This window comes from Hemiscyllium ocellatum, chromosome 36 (genome assembly GCF_020745735.1).
Source record: "Hemiscyllium ocellatum isolate sHemOce1 chromosome 36, sHemOce1.pat.X.cur, whole genome shotgun sequence".
In the NCBI taxonomy this organism is placed as follows: Eukaryota; Metazoa; Chordata; class Chondrichthyes; order Orectolobiformes; family Hemiscylliidae; genus Hemiscyllium; species Hemiscyllium ocellatum.
Window position 1 is genome coordinate 16,074,983 of NC_083436.1, and position 22,117 is coordinate 16,097,099.

General features: G+C 40.6%; 1 protein-coding gene across 4 annotated transcripts in view; it reads left to right on the forward strand.

The window, feature by feature from the left end:
- Positions 1–9,334: 9,334 nt before the first annotated feature.
- Positions 9,335–22,117, forward strand: part of ints10 (integrator complex subunit 10) — a 61,964-nt gene continuing 49,181 nt past the window's right edge. For 3 of the 4 annotated variants that reach the window (XR_009647069.1, XM_060851404.1, XM_060851405.1), the window contains exons 1-3: positions 9,335–9,480; positions 17,095–17,162; positions 18,326–18,429. Coding sequence is in view for 2 of the 4 variants with exons in the window: in XM_060851404.1 (XP_060707387.1) it covers positions 9,352–9,480; positions 17,095–17,162; positions 18,326–18,429 (301 nt within the window). In the remaining 2 variants the exon portion in view is untranslated. Of the gene's footprint in view, positions 9,481–17,094; positions 17,163–18,325; positions 18,430–22,117 lie in introns of those variants that run through there. The other variant, XM_060851406.1, reaches the window with a different exon arrangement.

Sequence of the window (22,117 nt, forward strand, 5' to 3'; positions counted from 1 at the left end):
CACTAACCTGCCGTGGTCTCCATTTCCATCTTTCAGATAATAACTCTCAGGAATATTCTCTGCCTCCTTTTCAGAGTCCACATCCACATTAATATCCTTTAATGTCTTATCTTGCAGTTGGAAGTCTCTTAGCCTTTCAGGACTAAACACTTCTGTTTGACCCTCTGCATGTTCAGGTTTTCCCTGCATCCATTACATCAAACAGGATATCCGCTAACTGAACCTCAATTCCTTCATCTTTCTCGTTACCCCTCACTTCGTGCTGTGACTTATAATAGCGGGATCTGGTTATTCCACAGTCTGGGAAAATACTAGGATATTTCTGTTTTAACTCCTCAGTTTCTTGGTCTTCCTTGGGTTTATCCACAACAAGAGATGCCACTCTCACCTTGGATCCTGCCAAATCATTCCAAAGAACTGAATTCCTTGAACTGACACTCTGTCAATCACTCCCACTGTAACCTCCCCACTCTTGAGTTGGCATTCCAACAGGATCTTACGTAGGGAAATGCTAAATTTCTGTCCATCTATCTGATTAGTTACTACCCTCTTGGGTAAGATCAGGTAGATCAGAAAGAGTACACCTTCGCTCATCCCTTACTATCAGTGACTGGTTGGATCCTATATTTCTCAAAATTCTAACTTCTTGTCCTTCTCCCCCTTTTATTTCTGACTAAACTTTACCCATAGAAGCAAATTCTTTGTAGAGATCAGGTACTAACTCCATACCCAGCCCCTTCCTAGGTTTGCACTCTCCTGCAGCTCCCTGGCTCTTCTTCGGGTCTTCTTCCTACCTTCACTAATGCCACTGACTTGGCTTCTTTTACCACATCTTGTCCCACAGCGCCTTTCTTTAACAACCAGCACTGTAATTTTTTGTGTCTCACTTTACCACAGTGAAAATACCTGAGACCTTTCACCTCCTTTTCACCCTCTTGGGCTTCTTTTTTACCCTGTGGTAAAATCTTACCAATGCTCTCTACTCTTGATTTTGTAGTGTAGGATCTCCCCTTCTCCCAACTTCTCTCTCTCACAGGACAAAGTTCTGGCCAGAAGCTTATCTTATGCACCAACATGTACTCATCTGCTAGTTCTGCTGCCCTTCTCACTTCCTGAACTTTTTGTTCCTCCACATGAATTCTTACCATCCCTGGAAGTGAGTTTTTAAACTCCTCCATTAGAATAATCTGTCTTAGAGCCTCATAGGTCTTATCCATTTTCAAAGCACGCACCCATCGATCAAAATGACTATGTTTAATTCTTTCGAACTCAATATAAGTCTGATCTGGTTCCTTATTTATGTCTCTGAACTGCTGTCCATATGCTTCTGGTACCAATTCGTAAGCACTTAAAATAGCCTGTTTAACCTCTTCATAACCTCTTGACCCTTCATCTGACAGCGCAGAAAATATCTCACTAGCTTTGTCTACCAGTTTAATCTGAACTAGCATTACCCATAAATCCTCACACCTGTCCGTTTGTCTAGCCAATTTTTCAAATGAAATAAAGAAGGCTTCAACATCTTTCTCATCAAAATGTGGCAGAGTTTTGACATATTTGTATATATCACTACCTTCTCTTTTAATCTCCATCCTGTTATCTTGACTTTGCTGACTAAGTTGCAACTTCTCAAGTTCAAATTCTCTCTCTTTTTCTTCAGCTAAAAACCTTCTCTCTCTCTCTTTGTCGTCTCTCTTTCTCTCTCCCTTTCTTCTTTCTCTCTTTGCTCAGCAAAGAACCTTCTCTCTGTCGTCCTTTTTTCTCTCTCTGTTTTTCTTCTAACTCCATTTTCCTCAATAGAAATTTAAGTTTTTCTACCTCTACTGCACTTGTCTGTTTCTCTGACACATCTAAGTGTTTCAGTAATTCCCTTATAATTTTAGCTTTACTTTTGTGCTTGGCTAAACGCAAATCTAACTTATTTGCTAATTCTAGAAGTATAGCCTTTTTCTTTCCTTCTAAACTTTCTTGGCAAATTTGAGAACCATCTTCAAATCCCAGAACCTCTTAAGCAATTTAAAGAGCCATTTTTTTCACTTTCAATTATTTAACCACAAGTCACTGAAATTAAACAAATTGTCTCACCTGCATTTTATATAAAGATCTAGGACACTAACCTGCAAGTGGTTAAATCTGCTGGAATTTTTCTTGCCCCAAAATCTATTCAAATCTGTTTAAACCAGTTCAAATCCTGACGACGAGCCCTCTAACTGTTAGGTCACAGGCTAAACCTCCTGCTTAATTTAAACCAGCAACATGGAAAAGATTCATCCCGTGCAGTAATCTGTGAAAATTCAAGAACTACTTAAAGTAAAAAATTAACAACTTTATTTCTTAAAGTATAACAGAGAATAATTAACTAACAACTGTTTAAAATTCCTTCCTCTGACCTACCTTTTACTTTCCCTTCTACAATACTGGTCTGAAAAAACCCCGATTAAGATGTGGATGCCGGTACCAGTTGCTGCACTGCTCTGTCGTGCTGATTATGATGTTGCTCCTGGATAGAATTAGAATTAGAATCCCTACAGTGAGGAAGCAGGCCCTTCAGCCCTACAAGTCCACACCCACCCTTGAAGAGTAACCCACCCATACCCATGCCCTTACCCATATTTACCCCCAACTAAATAACCTACACTATGGACAATTTAGTACGGCCAATTCACCTAACCTGCATATCTTTGGAATGTGGGAGGAAACCGGAGCACCCAAAGGAAACCCAATGTTTTCATCTTTCTCCTCAAAAGACTGCTTCCACTCTAACACCTCTTCAGTATCTATCTCATTCCTCTTTGCCCACTCCTATTGTGCAGAGCACAGCTTACAAGCATTTAGTGTGGCACATTCTATCTGGACTGTAGTGCAAGGTCTTCACCGATTGATTCAACCATCAGAACCTCATTTTCAGAAAGCCTGTTGTCTGCTCCTGGTGGAAAAAATGGGCTGTATCTGCACTTTGCCTCAGTCAGGGGGTTTCATAATGGAGTAATCAACCATGTTTCAGAGGGTCACCAGTGATTCTCTGTAGCCATTCTTGTAAAGCACCCAACTTGTGAAACAAAGTAGGAACTGGAGAGTTCTCAAGGATATGGGTGTCATGGTAGCTTCCAGGGGTATTTGGTGCAAACTTCGGAGATGCTGTCCCAATAATCACAGATGACTTGTAGATTCACTGAAAGAAAGACTTTCCACTGAAAGACATGTTATGATATGATGTTCTCAGTGCAATGTGTGTAAAGCACTGACCTTGTCAATGGGAAACAACATGAAGTGGTGTAACCTGGCACAAATTATATTGAAAACAGCCTTGATACATTTGTGGGATGAGGATTGAAAACTCCCACAGAGATATCCAGTGAATTCTTGGAAGCAAGAAGTTATGTAAAAATGTAATACAGATGTCATCTTGATGGTTGCCAGGATAGATTGACCATCCACCACTCCAGTTCACAAAGCCTGTGCAAGCAAGTAATATAATTCTATATACTGCTCTGGGATATCATCAGTTTGTGGCAGTAATGTGCCTCATCATCTTCAGGAAATGGCATAAAATGTGGTAGATTCTGGCCCTCCCGTAAATTCTCTGCATCTTATTGGAATCTCAGCTGTGACTTCTTCATATGAAGGCTGTTTGACAGCCACTGAAGGTTGCTGCTGGCCCTGGGCTTGCGAGCACATTTGTTCCTCCTTAATCACTCTGCACTTTCATAACATCATGGCGACAACAATGATAGTCCCTGCTGTGGCTGCATTCATTGGTCATTGTTCCAATGAGGAGAAAGTGAGGTCTGCAGATGCTGGAGATCAGAGCTGGAAATGTGTTGCTGGAAAAACGCAGCAGGTAAGGCAGCATCCAAGGAACAGGAAATTCAACATTTTGGGCATAGGGCCGAAACGTCGAATTTCCTGTTCCTTGGATGCTGCCTGACCTGCTGCGCTTTTCCAGCAACACATTTTCAGCATTGTTCCAATGAACCTATGTGAAGAATTATCAGAGATGGAACAGATCCTTAGTAATGTTAGCAGTAAGCATTAGCATCACACACAATAATGGTTTGACATACTCCTCGAGACAGTTACATATAGAATACTCCAGCGAAGAGAGCCATGGAATATTTGTACATGAACCTTTGACAGAGTAGACCTTATCCTGATGTATGCTGCACAAGACATGTTATGCAAATACATTGGGAAATTGAGATTACTGAAACCTTGTTTTCCCCTCTCACCCCCACCACAGTACATTACCCAAGAAAAGCAGCTTTGCACACACAAACGCATTGGCAAATGCTTAGGAGGTCAAGAGGAAATCAGCTCCACAACTTTGTGAAGCCTATGAGACTTTAGATTGCTTTGTGAATTGCAGTCTGCAGGTGACACTTTTAAGGTGATCTGTAATTAATTCTGTTTCACAGAGGTGACTATGATCAATGACATGGCCAAAATTGCTTGCAGCCACAATTTGTATTCAACATAGTTGGTCACTGCATGCCTTTCACTTGCAGATTTCCATAATTAAAGACACCTTAAGTCTGCATTACATAAGCACTTGATTCAAGTAATTTCACCTTGAAGGTACTCACATTGCTAACAAGTAGAACTCACATCCTCAGACAGAAAAAAAACACTATTTCCACCCACTTTTTACATGTTGCATTTGCTACTGAGATGAGGATGGAAGACAATACAGGTTGTATTTCACAAGTTGAGTTGCAGGCTTGGTGTTTTTATACACGGGTAAGCCCCCCCCCCAACCTTCATGTTCCTTTCACAGGGGGAAGGTGATGGCATAGTGATATCATCACTAGACTAGTAATCCAAAGCACTAGGTTCAAATCTTGAATTCATAGCAGATGTTAGACTTTCATTTGAAAAAAAAACTTTAGAATTAAAAATCTAATGATGACCATGAAATCATTATCAATTGTCAGGAACAACCCATCTGGTTCACTTAAGCTGTTTTTGGGAAGGAAACTGCTGTTCTCATCTGGTCTGGCTGACGTGTGACTCCAGACCCACAGCAATATGGTTGACACTTAACCAGCCTCTGAAATGGCCTAGTAAGCCATGTAGTTGTATCAGTAGCTAGAAAGGCTCAAAAGATGACTGAAGTCAGATAGACCACTTGGTATTGATGAAAGCATGGGAAAAAAAATCAACAACAAACACAGCTCGGTGACTATGCAAAGTCTTCCTTACTAAACATCTGGGGTCAATGGCAAAACTAGGAGACTAGCCTAACACAATCAAATTCACGGAATCACATCTTACAGACAAGGTCCCATCATCCAAGGGTATGTCCTGTCCCACCTGCAGATCAGACCCAGCAGAGATGGGTCAAGAGGGAGTTGTCCTGGGAGTCCTCAATGTTAACTCCAGATCCTGTGAGATCTCATGACAACAGGTCAAGCATGGCCTGCTGATTACCATGTTGAATACCACTTGAGAGATGTACGGAGGGTGGAAAAGGCACAGAATCTCAACATCCACCAGTTCACAATAAAGTGGGGGCTTGGCAGCAGAACTACTGATTGAGCTGAATGAGTCCGAAAGAACATTTCTGCTATTCTGGGTCTGCAGTGGGTAGTGATAGAAGCAACAAGAGGGAAAAACATACCTTCCCTCATCTCACCAATCTACCTGCAGCAAATGCATCTATCCATGGTAGTTTTGGCAAGAGTGACTACCGCACAATCCTTCTGAAGTTGAATTCCTGCCTTCACATGGAGAATACCTTACATTTGTCTGACATGGCGCTATCACCGTGCTTCAAACAGATCCAGCATCTTAAGACCAGGAAACCATGAAGGCCCAGTGGGCCATCAAAAGCAGTGGTATTGTACTGCAACACAATCTGCAATTTCAGGGCTGACATATCCCCAACTCTACAATTATCATCAAGCCAGGAGATTACTTTTGGTTCAATGAAGAGTATTGGTGATCCATCTTGGCTTCTCCCAAAGGTCCCAACATAACAAGTGTCAATCCTCAGCCAATTCACTACATGTGATATCAAGAAAACGGTGGAGGCACTGGATACTGGAGAGAGTATGGGTGCTGAAAACATTCCAGCAACAGCACTGAAGAAATGCACTCCCGAACTTGCCATAACCAGCCATGCTGTTCCAGTACAACTACAACACTTGACAATATGGAAAGTTGCTCAGGTGGCACAGTGGCTCAGTGGTTAGCACTGCTGCCTCATAGCACCAGGGACTAGGTTCGATTCTAGTTCGGGCGACTGTCTATGTAGAGTGTGCACATTCTCCCATGTGTGTGTGGGTTTTTTCTGAATGCTCCAGTTTCCTCCCACAGTCCAAAGATGTGCAGTTTAGGTGTATTGACCAAGCTAAATTGCCCATAGTGTTCAGGGATGCGTAAGTTAGGTGCATTAGTCAGGCGAAATGTAGAGTAATAAGGTAGGGGGAATGGGTCTGGGTGGGGTACTCTTCAGAGTGTCAGTGTGAACTTGTTGAGCCAGATGGCCTGCTTCCACACCGCAGGGTTTCTCCAATTCTGTACACAAAAAAACAGGAAAAATCTAACCCAGCCAATTACCGCCTGTTCAGTCTACTCTTGATCATCAGTAAAGTGATGAAAGATGTCATCAACAATGCTATCAAGCAGTATTTACTATCATGCAACATCAGCAAAGACCTGATGACTGACAACCAGTTAGTTTCCACCAGGGCCACTCATCACCTGACCTAATTACAGCCTTGTTTCAAGTATGGACAAAACAGCTGAAGTTTAGTGGTGAGGTGACAGTGACTGCCTTCAACATCAAGGCTGCATTTAACCAAAACTGTCATCAAGGAGCGTTTGTAAAACTGCCATCAATAGGAATTGGGGCAAACTCTCTGGGTTAGAGTCATACCTGGCACAAAGGAAGATGGCTATGCTTGTTGAGATCAGTCATCTCATTTCAGGATATCTCTGCAGGAGTTCCTCAAGGTAATGTCCTAGACCCAACCATTTTCAGCTGCTTTATCGGTCATCTTTCTTCCATAGGGTGAGAACTGGAGATGTTCACTGACTATTACACAATATTCAGAACCATTTATGACTCCACAGACCTGAAGCACTTCAAGTCTAAATGCAGCAAGACATGGACAATATCCAGGCTTGGGCTGAAAAGGGGCAAAATTATATTTGAACTACACAAATTCCAAAAAATGATCATCTCCATAAAGAGAGAATCTAATGAACATCCCTTGACATTCAACAGTGTTGCCATCATTGAATCTCCCACTATCAACATCCTGGTGTTACCACTGTCAAGAAACTGAACTGGACTAGCCATATAAATACAATGGCTACAACAGCAGGTCAGATGCTAAGAATCCTGCAGTAAGTAACTCATTTCCTGACTCCCCAAAGCCTGTTCACCATTTATGATGCACATATGAAGTGTGTGATGGACCACTCTCCATTTCCCTCACTTACCTGGATGAGTGCAACTGCAATGGCACTCTAGAAGGTTGACATCTCCACAGCAAAGAAACCTACTCGTTTGGCATTATATCTACAAATATCCATTCCCTCCACTACTGTGTATCATTACAAGATATACTGCAGAAACCCATCAAGGCTCCTTAGACAGCACCTTCCAAATATATATGAAATATTTGAAAACATAATCATATTGCAGTACTCAGAGTTCCTGGGCCAACTTCTGTAACTCCCTCCCAAACAGCACTATGAGTCTACCTCTATGGTTCAAGAAGGCAGCTCACCATCACTTCAGTAATGCCAACCAGCCCAGCCAATAATGGCCAAATCCCATGAATAAAAATGTTATTTAAAAAACCTTGCACACCCCATTGACTCAATCAGTTCTGAGCTTCCATATGTTCCCAAGAAAGTATTTAATTAAAATTTTCATCTCCTGACATTATCCCCTGAGCCCCACACATATAGCTCAGTCCTGCCAATTGTCAGCATTCACTAGTCCCTACATGCCACATCTAGGGCTGTATTGACTGTCGATAACTCCCCCAATGACCCTTATCCTCCGATGCATTGTTTTGAACTGGACACCCCTCAACCACAATTACTATCCCTTTTGCCTTCCAGTATGCTGCCTACAATGCCCATAATTGAAGTCACTAATTTGTCCATCACAGCAGTTGTCCCTGATAACCGCTTTGACTTTCAGTGAACACCCAGGACATAGTGTGCTCCAAACCCCAAATGACTCAGTAGGCCAGTTTAAAATCATAAGAAGCTAGACAACTGAATTATCTCTTTTCAGTACCCTGACTGACTTACTGCTGGTTGGACTAGTTCTGCCTAACTTTCTATATTCTCTCATCAGAATCTCATCCTTTTCCCTTCCTAAGTTGTTAGTTCCAATGTTTATAACAACCCATTTGAGAATATTTTACACCATCTCTGAGATATCCTTGATCCAGGCACTAGGGAGGCAACAACCATTCTGATTATTCGCTGCCAGCCATAGAAACGTCTGTCTGTGCCTCAGACTAGAGAATCCCCAATCACAATCGATCGCTTCAAACCTGACGTATCCTTCATTACAGAAACTTGGCTGTTCGTGCTACATTCCCTTGAGGGTCCATCACTCCATACATTTACCAAAATAGCATGCTTGTTTGAGATGGGAATAGCCACAGAAGACTCCTGCACTACCTGCCTACCCCTCCTGGAGTTAACCCATCTACCTGTCTGTATTTGCAGCTTTTCTCCCTTCCTATAACTACTTGAGATTGTGCACTTTGGTAGGAAGAAGAGGTACAGACTGTTTTGTAAATGGTGAAAGGGTTTGGAAATCAGAAGCATGAGGGACTTAGGTGTCCTCGTTCAGGATTCTCTTACAGTTAACATGCAAGTTCAGTTACTAGATAGGAAGGCAAATGCAATGTTAGTATTTATTTTGAGAGGGCTAGAATACAAGAGCAAGGATTCAAAGTTCATGATTGGTAACGGGATCAAAACGTATAGGGAGAAAACAAGATAATGGAGTGGAGAAACATTACAGCCTTAATCGAATGACAGAGCAGAATGGATGGACTGAATGGCCTGATTCTGCTTCTGGATCTTATGGTAATGTAGATTAACAATGAGTGTTAACAGCAGGGTTTCCTGTGTTTTCCTACTGATAACACTTTGACTGTGATAGAAAAGTTTGGGGATGTCTCGGGGTTTTAAAAAAAGTGCTTTACGAAAGTAATTTCATCCCGCGGGAAGGTTTTAAAACTATTCCCAACTCATTCACCTTCCACCAGCGCCTCCACCGGTCAGGTCTGCGCACGCGCAGTGCCCGCCCCCCACCTCTTACGCATGTCGGGCTGAGTGCGCCTGCGCGCTCGGGCAGCGCTCACCGGCGGAATCATGGCGGCTCAGGTGGACTGTGAATTCCTGGTGAAGAAAGCTCGCGATTTAGTGGCGGAGGACCCGTGGGCCGCCAAAGCGTGGCTCATTACTGCCAGGACGTTGTACCCTACGGATTTCGGAATTCAGGTCAGTGTGAGTCGGGGGAAAGGGGGAGATAGGACTTGTAAAGGTGTTGGTAAAGGGGTGATGGGAATATTGTGGAAGGTATAATGCACCAGTGATGGCTGTGTCGCTGTGTCAAATGGACAATGGTAACCCCATAAACTGGGAGTTAAACAAGGTTCCTTTGCTATCGTATAACAGGGGGCCCACTCAGTATATGGGTTCTGCTGAAGCCACAGCTAAATAATAAGAGACTGGATGGTTAATAAAGGGAATTGTAAATAGGAAAACTGTAAATTCGATTAATTCAGTCTGTTCTTTGTAATGTTAAGACATGCAATGTATATATCTATGAATGACATGACAAATTGTACAGGTAAAAAAATGAGGTCTGCAGATGCTGGAGATCACAGTTGAAAATGCGTTGCTGGTTAAAGCACAGCAGGTCAGGCAGCATCCAAGGATAGGAAATTCGACGTTTCGGGCATAAGCCCTTCCTGATGAAGGGCTTATGCCCGAAACGTCGAATTTCCTATTCCTTGGATGCTGCCTGACCTGCTGTGCTTTAACCAGCAACGCATTTTCAAATTGTACAGGTACCAAAGATTTATTTCTATGAATAAAGTATATTTTGAAATAAAAAAAGCTTTTCATTGATCATCTAATTATTCCCTTTTTAACATGTAAAACTCTATAGTTTGCAGTTTTACATTCCAGTACAATGAGAATAGTTAATCATATAATGCATGTATATTAATGGATATTAACTACTTTGTACCTACTGCCACAAGCAAAGGATAAGGAAGCTCTGGATGTGCTGTACTCCACCACTAACATCCTGGTGACAGAATACCCTGAGGCCCTATTTATTTTAACTGGCAACTTCAATGAAGCCAATCTAAGGGAGGTGTTGCCCAAGTACCACCAAAACATTACCAGCCCCACTAGGGGCAGGAACATTTTAGACTACTGCTACGCCACCGTGAAGGATGCCTACCGCTTCATCCCCTGCTCTCATTTTGGGAACTTCAACCACAATGCTGTGCTTCTTTTCCCGGCTTACAGGAGACCCCCTCATGGATACAGGTCCAGTGCTGGTCAGAGAAGGCAGAGGATCAACTCCGGTGCTGTCTGGAATCGGCTGATTGGGCCATTTTCAAACAGTCCACAGGTACCTTGGACGAGTATGCCACCACCATCACAGGCTTTATCAGCAAGTGTGTGGAGGACTGCATACAGAGGAAGTCAATCCGGGTGTTCCCCCAACAGGAAACCCTGGATGAATCAGGATATATAGAACCTGCTAAAAACCAGGGATGATGCCTTCAGATTAGGAGGCCCACTCAAATATAAGGAATCCAAGTATGACCTTCGCAGAGCCATTAAGACAGTCAAGGACCAATTACGATCCAAACTAGAGACCCAGACAGACATCCGGTGATCATGGCAAGGACTGAATGACATCACAGATTCTAAAAAGAGACAGTGCAAGATGGCAGATGAAGACACATCCCTCCCAGATTGTCTCAAGGCCTTCTATGCTCACTTTGAGCAGAATTTCGGCAGAGAGGTAATACCTATTCTAACAAGTCCTGATAAACCTATCCCAACAGTCATTGCATCAGAAGTCAGATCAGTTTTCCTTCGTGTAACTCCAAGGAAAGCGATGGGACCAGACAGAGTACCAGTCCGTGCACTCTGAGCCCTCCCGGGGGTGTACACCCAGCCTCCTACTTGTACTCACTGTGTACCCACGACTGTGTTGCCAAATATTGGACTAATGCCATTTACAAGTTCGCTGTGGCACCACCATAGTCAGTGGAATCTCAGATGATGACGAAACAGACTACAGACAGGAGGGACCTGGAAAAATGGTGCACTGGGAACAACCTAGCTCTCAATGCTGGCAAACCAAAGAGCTCATTGACTTTTGATGGGATGTTACTCATGCCCCCCTACATGATAAAAGCACAGAGGTGGAATGAGTGGACAGTGTCTAGCTTCTGGAGTGGTTATCCACAACAAGCTTTCTTGGATTTTTCATGTGGGCATTCTGGTTACAAAGGCCCAACTACATCTCTTCTTCCTCAGGCAGCTGAGGAAATTTGGCATGACGCTGAATACCCTTGCCAATTTTTATAGATGCACCATTGAGAACATTCTGTCTGGATGTATCATCACCTGGTATTGGCAACTGTACCATTCAAGATCGGGGATGGTTACAGAGAGTGGTGAACTCGGCTCGGGCAATCACACAGGCCAACCTCCCATCTATAGAATCCAGCTACCAGGCCCGCTGTCGAGGAAAGGCCGCCAGCATTCTTAAAGATCCATCCCACCCTGGCAATGTTTTTCTACAACCTCCTACTATTGGAGAGAAGGTACAGACGCCTGAATGCACGCACCAGCCGGTTTTTTACTCTAATCAGCTTTGACAAAGGGTCAGTTAGACTCGAAACATCAGCTCTTTTCTCTCCTTACAGATGCTGCCAGACCTGCTGAGATTTTCCAGCATTTTCTCTTTTGGTTTCAGATTTCAGCATCCGCAGTAATTTGTTTTTATCCAAGCTTTTCACTGTGCCTGGGTACACGGGACAAGAAATTCAATTTGATTCAATTCAGTTAATTATGTATTCTACATTGCCTGCCTCTACTAAGGTTTGACATTGAGCAATTTTGTACAGCAAAATTACACTGATGATCAGAAAATCTTGTCCAATCTATTGTAGTTAAACGTAGTGCAACAGTTGTTTACTGTTCAGTAAATGACAGGTCTGTATTTTGTTGAACATTGATGCTGGCATCTCTTTTTAGAGTATGTAATCATTGTAATCTTACGCTGTACTTCACAAAGTACATAAGATTTAAATAATGCTTTCTTTTTACCTTATAACTTGTTCAGGCAGCAGATGTTTTAAAAAAAACAAGAAGCTTAAAAAGAAGTTAAAGGTAATATACTGCTTCAAACTCCATTTACTAAATTCCAGACTTATGACTCCTGAGTATGGCATACTATCCAATTTAGTAACGTATTGACACAATGTTTCATTACCAAATATCAAACCTTTGTTATCCACATGAAATCCATCCTTGGCTTGTTAAAGTACAGATTTGAGACGGCCCAGGGAATCCCTAATGGACTCGACCTGTAAGCCTCTCTTAGTTTGTCCTGGAGATCGTACTCTTTGGTAGTCTAGAATAAAAACCTCTTCCAGACAGTTTAGTTTAATTTTAGTCTTCCCCTTTATTTACCAATAACATTTAGTGGGTGGCACAGTGGTTAGCACTGCTGCCTCACAGCGCCTGAGTCGGGTTCAATTCCCGACTCAGGCAGTTGACTGTGTGGAGTTTGCACATTCTCCCCGTGTCTGCGTGGGTTTCCTCCGGGTGCTCCGGTTTCCTCCCACAGTCCAAAGATGTGCAGGTCAGGTGAATTGGCCATGCTAAATTGCCCATAGTGTTAGGTAAAGAGGTAAATGTAGGGGAATGGGTGGGTTGCGCTTCGGCGGTCAGTGTGGACTTGTTGGGCCGAAGGGCCTGTTTCCACACTGTAAGTAATCTAATCTAATCTAATCTAAAACATCACTGTTACAACACAACACTAAACTGCTGTGCTCTTCCAGCACCACTGATCCAGAATCTGGTTTCCAGCATCTGCAGTCATTGTTTTTACCTAGTTGATTTTAACACTACTGCGAATCCTCTTGCAAGGATGCCTGCCTTGAAGAAATTTTCCTCCTCTCTGCAAGAATCTCAGGGAGTCCCTCTCCCACTGCAACTCCCAGGTCATTTCCTCTGCCCTGAAGCTCTTCAACCATGTCATGAAACAAACTCGGTACCACAGCCACATTTGCTTCCTCAGTGCCTGCCTCCGTAACCAACTCATCCCTCACGGACTCCGGGCCACCTTTAAACCAGCAGAGTTCGGCCAGCTCAGCGCTGTCACCATGACTTGTCCGGACTGGTCCAACTGGCTTATCTTCTTTTCCACCTATCCACTCCACCCTCTCCTCCCTGACCTATCACCTTCCTCTCCTCCCCCACTCACCCATTGTACTCTATGCTACTCTCTCCCCACCCCACCCCCCTCTAGCTTATCTCTCCATGCTTCCAGCTCACTGCCTTTATTCCTGATGAAGGGCTTTTGCCCGAAACGTTGATTTTGCTGCTCGTTGGATACTGCCTGAACTGCTGTGCTCTTCCAGCACCACTGATCCAGAATCTGGTTTCCAGCATCTGCAGTCATTGTTTTTACCTTTTTAACTAATACCTATAAGCCAGGCTAGCTAACGTTCTCAAACTTTAGGAGAGTAGGGTACCAGCTCTTCCTTTAAGAGTCTCCTGTCACAAACAGGCTTCCTTAATACAAAATATTACAAAGACACTGCATGTTCTTAATTAGACAAACAACAGTGGAAAGGCAATAATTCATAAGGAAGAGAGGTTAATTGACAGGTCAGTGTGTATTAACTGATCACTCTCACAGGCCCTTAGCCATCCATCAGGTGGGAAAAACAGCTCCAGCCGAGTCAAATGCCTGTTGGCAAGATAGGTTCCTACCATAAAGAAATACCAGTCTAAACTAAGTGGGAGAGGTCATAAGGTAAACTTGCAATATTGCACTGATATACTTTTCCATGATTAATACTATGCTACATTTTTAAGACCCCAAAAACAATTTAGCTTGATTAAAGACCAACTGCTGCACTGGAAGACAGACTTTGTGCTTAAAATGCAATAATTTAAAAATATTTGCAAACAGAAGGCTATGGAAAGTCTTTTGTGCTTAAAAATTAATAATAAGTTATTCTGCTTCATCGTGTCTTAATATTCTTTTCATGGTTGTATGTCAAATTTTGTTTGACCCTACTTAAAACAGTTTGCAAGTTTATTTTAGTTGCAGGTGCTACATAATGTCAGTTATAAAATTGACTCTTGAAATAGTTCCTGTGGTTTTTAACTATCAAGATTTTCTGATTGCATTTGTACCCATGGTGCTATCAGACTGGGGAACTAAACACAAGTAGCTAAATATATAACCATAATCAAAATATTCTGGTTACGTCAAAGGTCTAGAAAGAAAACATGGGCCTACCCATTTCCTAAAATCAACTTTTATCCTGGTCCCAAATGTTGCTTACAAGAAAATCTGTTATTGATTTTTTGTTTAAAAGACCACAATATCATTCTCATGGCATGTTTGCAGTGAATGTCTTGACACACCTTCCCGAGCAATTTGTTGATCGTTTCTGATTACCTATGTAGAAAATTAATGTGTTGAACTAATTTTCAGGAGGAAGCAATGGCCTAGTGGTATTATTGCTTGCTATAAATCCAGAGATCCAGGTAATGTTCTGGAGACTCAGGTTCAAAACCTGCTATGGCAGATGGAATTTGAATTCAATGAAAAATTGCAATTCAGAATCTAATGATGACCTTGAAACCACTGTTGATTGTCAGAAAAACCCTTTAGGGAAGGAAACCACCGTCCTTATCTGGTTTGGCCTATTTGTGACTCCAGACCCACAGCGATGTGGTTGACTAAGACTAATTTTGACTTACTTTGTATAATTTTGAGGACCAGCAATTGTCACAGTTATTGCAAGACCACATATTTTCTCTTTTGGAACAATAAGCTGAAATGGAAGTTGGTCTGCTATAACTGAAGTACCAGGAGAGTCTTGCGCCTTGAAAATGAACTGCTCCATATATGGTTGATCCATGCAATACAATGTTGCTGTTTGGAAGCAATAAGAAGGAGAATTTGAGATGAAATAGCACCAAACGTCGTTCAAGTTTTGCCTGACAATAGCTCTCTCTAATAGATTGAGCTGCAGAGTACTAAAAAGCTGTAAGGCATGGATAGAGTAAATAGATAAGGTCTTTTCCCTGTGTTGAGCGAGTCCAGAACTAGAAGGCATAGGTTTCGGATGAGAAGGGGAAGATTTAAAAGGGATCTAAGGGGCAACCATTTCGTGCAAAGGGTGGTGCGTGTGTGGGATGAGCAGTCAGAGGAAGTGCTAGAAGTGTGTACAATTAAAACATTTAACAGGCATGTGGATGGGTACAGGCACAGGAAGGATTTAGAGGGATATGGATCAAGTGCTGGCAAATGGGACTTGATTAATTTAGGATATCTGGTTGGCATGGATGCGTTGGACCAAAGGGTCTGTTTCCATGCTGTACAGCTGTATGATTCTTAACTGCCCTCTGGGCAATTAGGGATAAGAGTAGAGGCCATAAATATTGTTCAATTAACAATGCCTACATTTTATGAATGAATTTTAAAAAACAGTACAGCTGGACAAAATACACCTAGTTCTTCACTCAACGGACGTTAAATTAATTAATTTTATACAATCAGAACATTCATCAGAGACACTTTGCAAGAATGGAAGCTTATTCAAATAGCCAGCAATAACCAGTTTAAACCATTTGTTCTGTGATCAGCAACAGATAACTGATCATGAATATAAGTTTTCAATTTTGACAGGCAAAATACTAGAAAATTAACACTGAATTATGTAACTGAAGATCGCAGTCCCACATTGTGATATGTGCATTGAGAAATGATATTAAGGTGAACTTTCAGGGACACACTTCATCTTTTGGTTTATGAAATGCACAGAACTCTGAATACCTTATAACTGTTAACAATAAATAGAAATGGAAAGCATGTTTCAATATGCTTTGTTAGTCTGGGCTTTGTTGTGATTTGATGTGATGCTGCACTTATTCATTATAAGTTTTGCATTAAACACTCTTGGGAAAAGTCAACCACTGAATAGTTTTTAATGTACTAATTCATAATTCTACTGAACAACTCCTTGAGCCTGAAAATTTGCTTTTGTAGAACGTCACATTGCTTCATGCCATTTCCGTTGATTTTTTAAAAAAAGTTTGATATTTCCCTTTATAATTTATCTCATGTAAATGTTCGAATCTTTATTTCACTTGTGCTAAAATGATAAAAAGTGACCTATAAAACCAGTTTGTTATTTCTGAGTCTTCTGTCCATGTGAATTCTTCAATATTGAATTATGGTGACGAAACGTCTGCAAACTTACCAGCCCAGCAAGCAAGTCAATAAGCTGATCCACAACCCGAGCAACAAGTCTTCTCGAATACTCTGAATTGGCTTCTTGTTTAAAAAAAAATCTATAGCAAATGCCAGAATGAAGTTAGGCTAAAGAATGAAATTAGCTCTGGGAAAGGAAAAATCCACACCATTGAAATTACTAGATTTTTTCATGATCAGTGATGCCTGCTTTACTTCACTGCTGACTGTAGCTTCCAGGCTGTTATTGTATAGTGCAGAGTTTGCTAAGCCAAGTTCCAAATGACAAAATGAAAACTGGATGAAATGGTTTATTAAAAGGTGGTTGGCATGTGATGATTGTGACAGAGCTAGCTTAATTCAAATGGTTTCTGAGATCATTGCAAAATTACCCATTTCTCAATTCCAGGTATAAAATTTGGGATTCTTTTTCCCAAAGTCGCACAGTGGCTTGGGCAGGTTACTTTGCTTCCTCTCAAATATTGTTGAGCTATAGTGGAATAATGCTTTTATGAAATGAAATCAAAATGGATTAGTTTCCTGGATTTTTTTGCTTAACATGTAATGGTTTCTGTTCTTAGTATGAAATGTACATGATTGAACGAAATGCTGAGAGAACAGCTTCAGCTGGAAGACTACTTTATGACATGTAAGTAATGCAATAAACCACTTTCCACACAAGCATTTAATATTTCTGATGCTTATAACATTAATAGATGGAATTATAAATAGGATATTTTTTGGCAACAAGAGAGTGATGATAATTTATTGGGTCATACAGCTTGGAAACAGACCTTTGGTCCAACTAAAACTGAACTAGTCCCACCTGCCTGACGCTGGCCCATATCCCTCCAAGTCTTTCCTATTTATGTACTTATCTAAGTATCGTTTAAATGGTATAACTGTGCTTACATCCACCACTCCAATTGGCAACAAGACCATTTCCAAGGTTGACCATTTTTCTATAGTGCCAGGATGGAGGCTAAGTTGTGTGAATTTTCCATAATAATTCACTAACCCAAGCAAAGATCTAAGCTCCAGTACAGATGTGGGAGCTGGGGCATCTTTGATCACCTTTACTTTATTTTCCCATGGGTGTAACCTATGTAGGTCACTTGGGGTGTCTGGAACAAACAGTTTTTCTTTGTAAGAGGTATGCACGACTGGGAGAAAAGTCTAATGACAAAGTCCGAGTTCTCTAAGTGCTCCTTATTTGTCATCTCAATTATTAGCACATCATCCAGCTAAATGGTGACCTTAGGTAGACCTTGTAGAATGTTCTCCATCATCTACTGGAAAATAGTACAGGCTGATGATATCTCAAAAGGCAGCTTCATGTTGAACTTCATGAAAGATGGCTCTTTATCCAGCTGTGAAAAGCAGTTTTCTCTTACTTTGAAATCCCCACAAAGGCAAACTGACCCATCAGGCTTCACAAACCGTATGACCGGTACTCCCCATTCCACAAACTGTACTGGTTTGATGATTCCAATGCCTTCCAACTTCCTGATTTGTGCCTCTACCTTATCACATAAGGCAAATAATGCAATTCATACAATTTTACAATTCGATATGTCTGCATTGGGTAGTGAAACACTGTACTTGCCATAGCGTCACAAATCAAACTATTTTATATTCTATACTGTATAATGTATCATTTTAAAAAAATTGGTTGATGTATTTCAGCCAACCACAATTGACCTGAATTCACAACTGGAATAGTTATAGTTTCATAATGATGTGTTTTCCAAAACAGTAACTTAGTAGTCTTTGCATTACAAGCATCTCACTTCATTTTGTTTTAAATATCAGGTTTGTAAATTTCCCTGATCAACCAATGGTATGGAGAGAAATAAATGTTATTACAGCAGCTCTGCGTAATGATGCCCAGGACAAGCAAACACAGTTTTTACGAGGTGAAAAGTAGTTTATATTTTGTGTCTTTGTCAAACAGAGGTAAACCAACTTACTGTTACTGAATAGCATGCCATGAAATGGAATTTGTAAAATTTTGCTAGTGTACAGTGTTAGGAGAGTATTCAGAAGATAGGTTTAAATGACAGAGAAATTAATGAAAGAAAACATTGGAAGATGAGTTACTCCAGGCTATCCTTATATAGTTCCAACCCCTGACTAAAGAAGCATTGCAGATGGAAACCTGGGTACAAATTGGATACATGCTGTTTCAGATTGATGCATGACTTAGAACCACAGACAAAGTTTGTTTTAAAAGCAATGTACCTGTGGTATTTCTCTAAATGCAAACAGCATGTTCCTATTACTTTTATTGCATTTTGTATGCTACAGTACAAACAAGCCATGAGTTTCTGAATAATTTACCATCTTAAATGACCCATTTTCCCATTTGTCACAAATTGAAAGTTTTCCAGAAAGTATCATATCTCATTTCAAAATTGTCAAAGTTCTCCCAGTTTAAGAAACACAATACTTGCCTCTATATGCAAGTTGATTGTCAGCAAATGACAGGCAATAATCTTGGAGTTTAGCTAACAGTAATTTATGTAATTATTTGATCCTCTTGAGTGGACTTGCAATTTGAAATCACTCCTCTAGTACATTTTTGCATAGTACTGCCCAGTATTTTTGACATAAATATTTATTTTTGCCCAGTTTTATGATTGATATGTTTAATATTCATAGAGTACATTGAAGCATATAAAATACAAGTTAGACCACAACTTGAGTTCCTTTATAGTTCTAGTCACTGAATTACAGAAAGACAGTAATTGCTTTGGAGTGGATATATAAGACAATAAGATGGGGTGATATGGTGCAGAATTAGGCCATTCAACTCATCGGGTGTGCTCCACTATTCGATTCTGGATATATGTTTCTCAAAACTATTCTCCTGCCTTCTCCCTGTAACCCTTGATCAAGAGCCAATCGATCTCTGTCTTAAATACACTCAATGACTTGGTTTCGCAGTCTTCTGTGCTAGTATTTTCCACAGATTCATCAACCTCTGGTGGAAGATATTCCTTTTCATCTCAGTTCTTAAGGGTGAACCTTTAGTCCTTGCCCTTTACTCTGAGGCTGTGCTCTCAAGTCCTAATCTGTCCTACCAATGGAAACATCAGTAGGAGTTTTTTTTTAATGTTACTATGATTGAAGAACTTTAACAATGAATAAAGACTGGCAAAGCTGGTGTGGTTTTCTTTGGAGCACATGATGCTGAAGATTTATTGTGGTATAGGAAATTATGAATAGCCTTGATGGAACGGATAAGAAGGACTCCTTTCCATTAACAGTGAAGTCAGTAACCAGAGAATATAGATATACAGTATCGGTAGAAGTCTGAGAAGGTATCTCAGTAATTTTTCATACAGAGGATGGTAGGGTCTGGGATTCATAACCTGAAAGAGTGATTGATGCAGAAAACTTTGCCATTTTATAAGAAACCACTTGGATGTGCAGTTGCGGTGCTGGTAAACTACAGGGCTATGCACTAAGATTTGGAATGTGCAATTATGCTGCATAATGTTTTGTGCATGCCATAAATCTGCCCATGATTCTAGTTTGAGCACTGTCTGCATATGAACAAGTGGCACTGTACTCTGAATTTTCCATAAATTCATTGTTCCTGTTCATAAGGGCAAAGAAACAAAAATAATAATTTTATGCATGTGTAACATGAGAGGTATGCAGAAGGCATTGTTGACCACAAAGAGTGATTATTTATAGACTTTATGCAAATAAGTGAGATCGTCTTTTGCGTTCAACAAACTAAATAGTTCAGTAGTGTTTACATCCATAAGAACTGCCACAATCCTGCTTATATGCAGCTATTAGATAGTACATTTGGCTTTTTAGTGTCATATCTGAATCCTGTATGTGTTTTTTGAGATCTAGCAGCATATGGAAATTGTATGCTCTAGCACCATTTGCTGGTTTTGACATGATTCAGGAAAATAGTTAACTAACACATTAAATTGCTTGTATTACACAGTTACTCAAAATATTTTTATGCTAAGATATTGAACTATCCAATCCTTTCATTTAAATTAACTAACTCAAGGAAATGGGAGCTTAATGCTTAAATGAACCATTAGATGATTTGGAATAAGGAAATTTTAATTAAGAAAAATAACCTTCAGTTTTGTTACAGATTTCTAATGATTTAATACCAGTCCTTATATATCAGAAAGTAATGCTGCAATAATTGACAACCATTATTCTCGCTTCTTCTGGAGCATGATGCTAGAACTGTCTTTGTCTAGAAAATAAAACTAGTCCCTAAATTGTCAAAATAAGTATTAGGGTAATGGTGACAAAACAAATTACTGGGAAAGCTCAACAGGTCTGGCAGCATCTGTGGTAGGAAAGCAGAGTTAATGTTTCGGGTCCAGTAATCCTCCTTCAGAACAGTTTGCTATGCTCTCCACAGATGCTGCCAGACCTACTGAATTTTCCCAGCAATTACTGTTTTTGTTTCTGATCTCCAGTATCCACAGTTCTTTTTGATAACGGTAATGATGGTCACCATATTTACGTGTCACAGTTCATTCAACAGGGGACAGATGGTAATTAAATGCAAAAATTCCTAAGTTGCCATTAGAGATATGGTACTTGTCATTTAACTTTATGAAAATATTATGTTAATGAACATCAATGAAACAGATTGAGCACCGTGAAACCCTGAAGTTACTTGGTGTATATAAAGTAAACTCACCACAGACAGCTTTGTCTAATTAAGTACCTGGTCACAATACGATAATCTTAGTTATTGCCATCTCTCCGAATGAAGTATTAGAAGCTTAGAGTTCATTCATAGATTCACAGAATAATTACAACACTAAGGGGAGCCACTCAGATCATGGTGACTGTGTTGACTCTTTGAAGTAGCAATTCAGCTAGTGCCACTCCCTCGCCTCCCTCTAGCCCTGAATATTATTCCTTTTCAGATGAACAGTTCCCTTATGAATACCTCAAATGAATCTTTCTGCATTTTCATCCTTACCACTAGCTATGTTCTTTTAAAAAAAAGTTCTCTCATGTTATCGTTGCTTCATTTGCCTATTAGTTTGATTCTGTTCCCTCTGTTTCTTAATTTTTCCACAATGGTAACAATTTCTTTCTCCCTATTCTGTCTTGACCCCTTATGATTTTTATATCTCCCAACAAATCTCTTTGCCAGTTCCCCTTCTTTGTGGTGAATAATTTAAGTTTATTGTGCCTGGGAACATTCCTGTGATCTTTACTTTATGATTTCAAATACTTCTACACCCTTCCTGAAGTATGGCTCCATTAAAATGTTTGAGTTTTTGATTGACATTGGAGTTGAGGGTTAAGGGAAACAATCAGGAAAATGGATTTAAGCCTACAATCAGAACAAGCATGATCTTTCTAATGATGCCTCAGGCCTGATGGGCCAAATGGTCTATTCCTGCTTCTACCTATGAGAACTGTAAGGTTGCAGTTAAGACTGGACCAGTGCTTTATACAGGTTTAATGTAACTTAGTTGTGTTTGCAGTCTTTCCCCCACTTGATAAGCAGTGAGATTCATCTTTCTGCTGATTTTAAATCTCTGCATGGTCAATGTCCTGTTGAACATTTGTTATTTAGGCATAAAGTAATGGCACTGT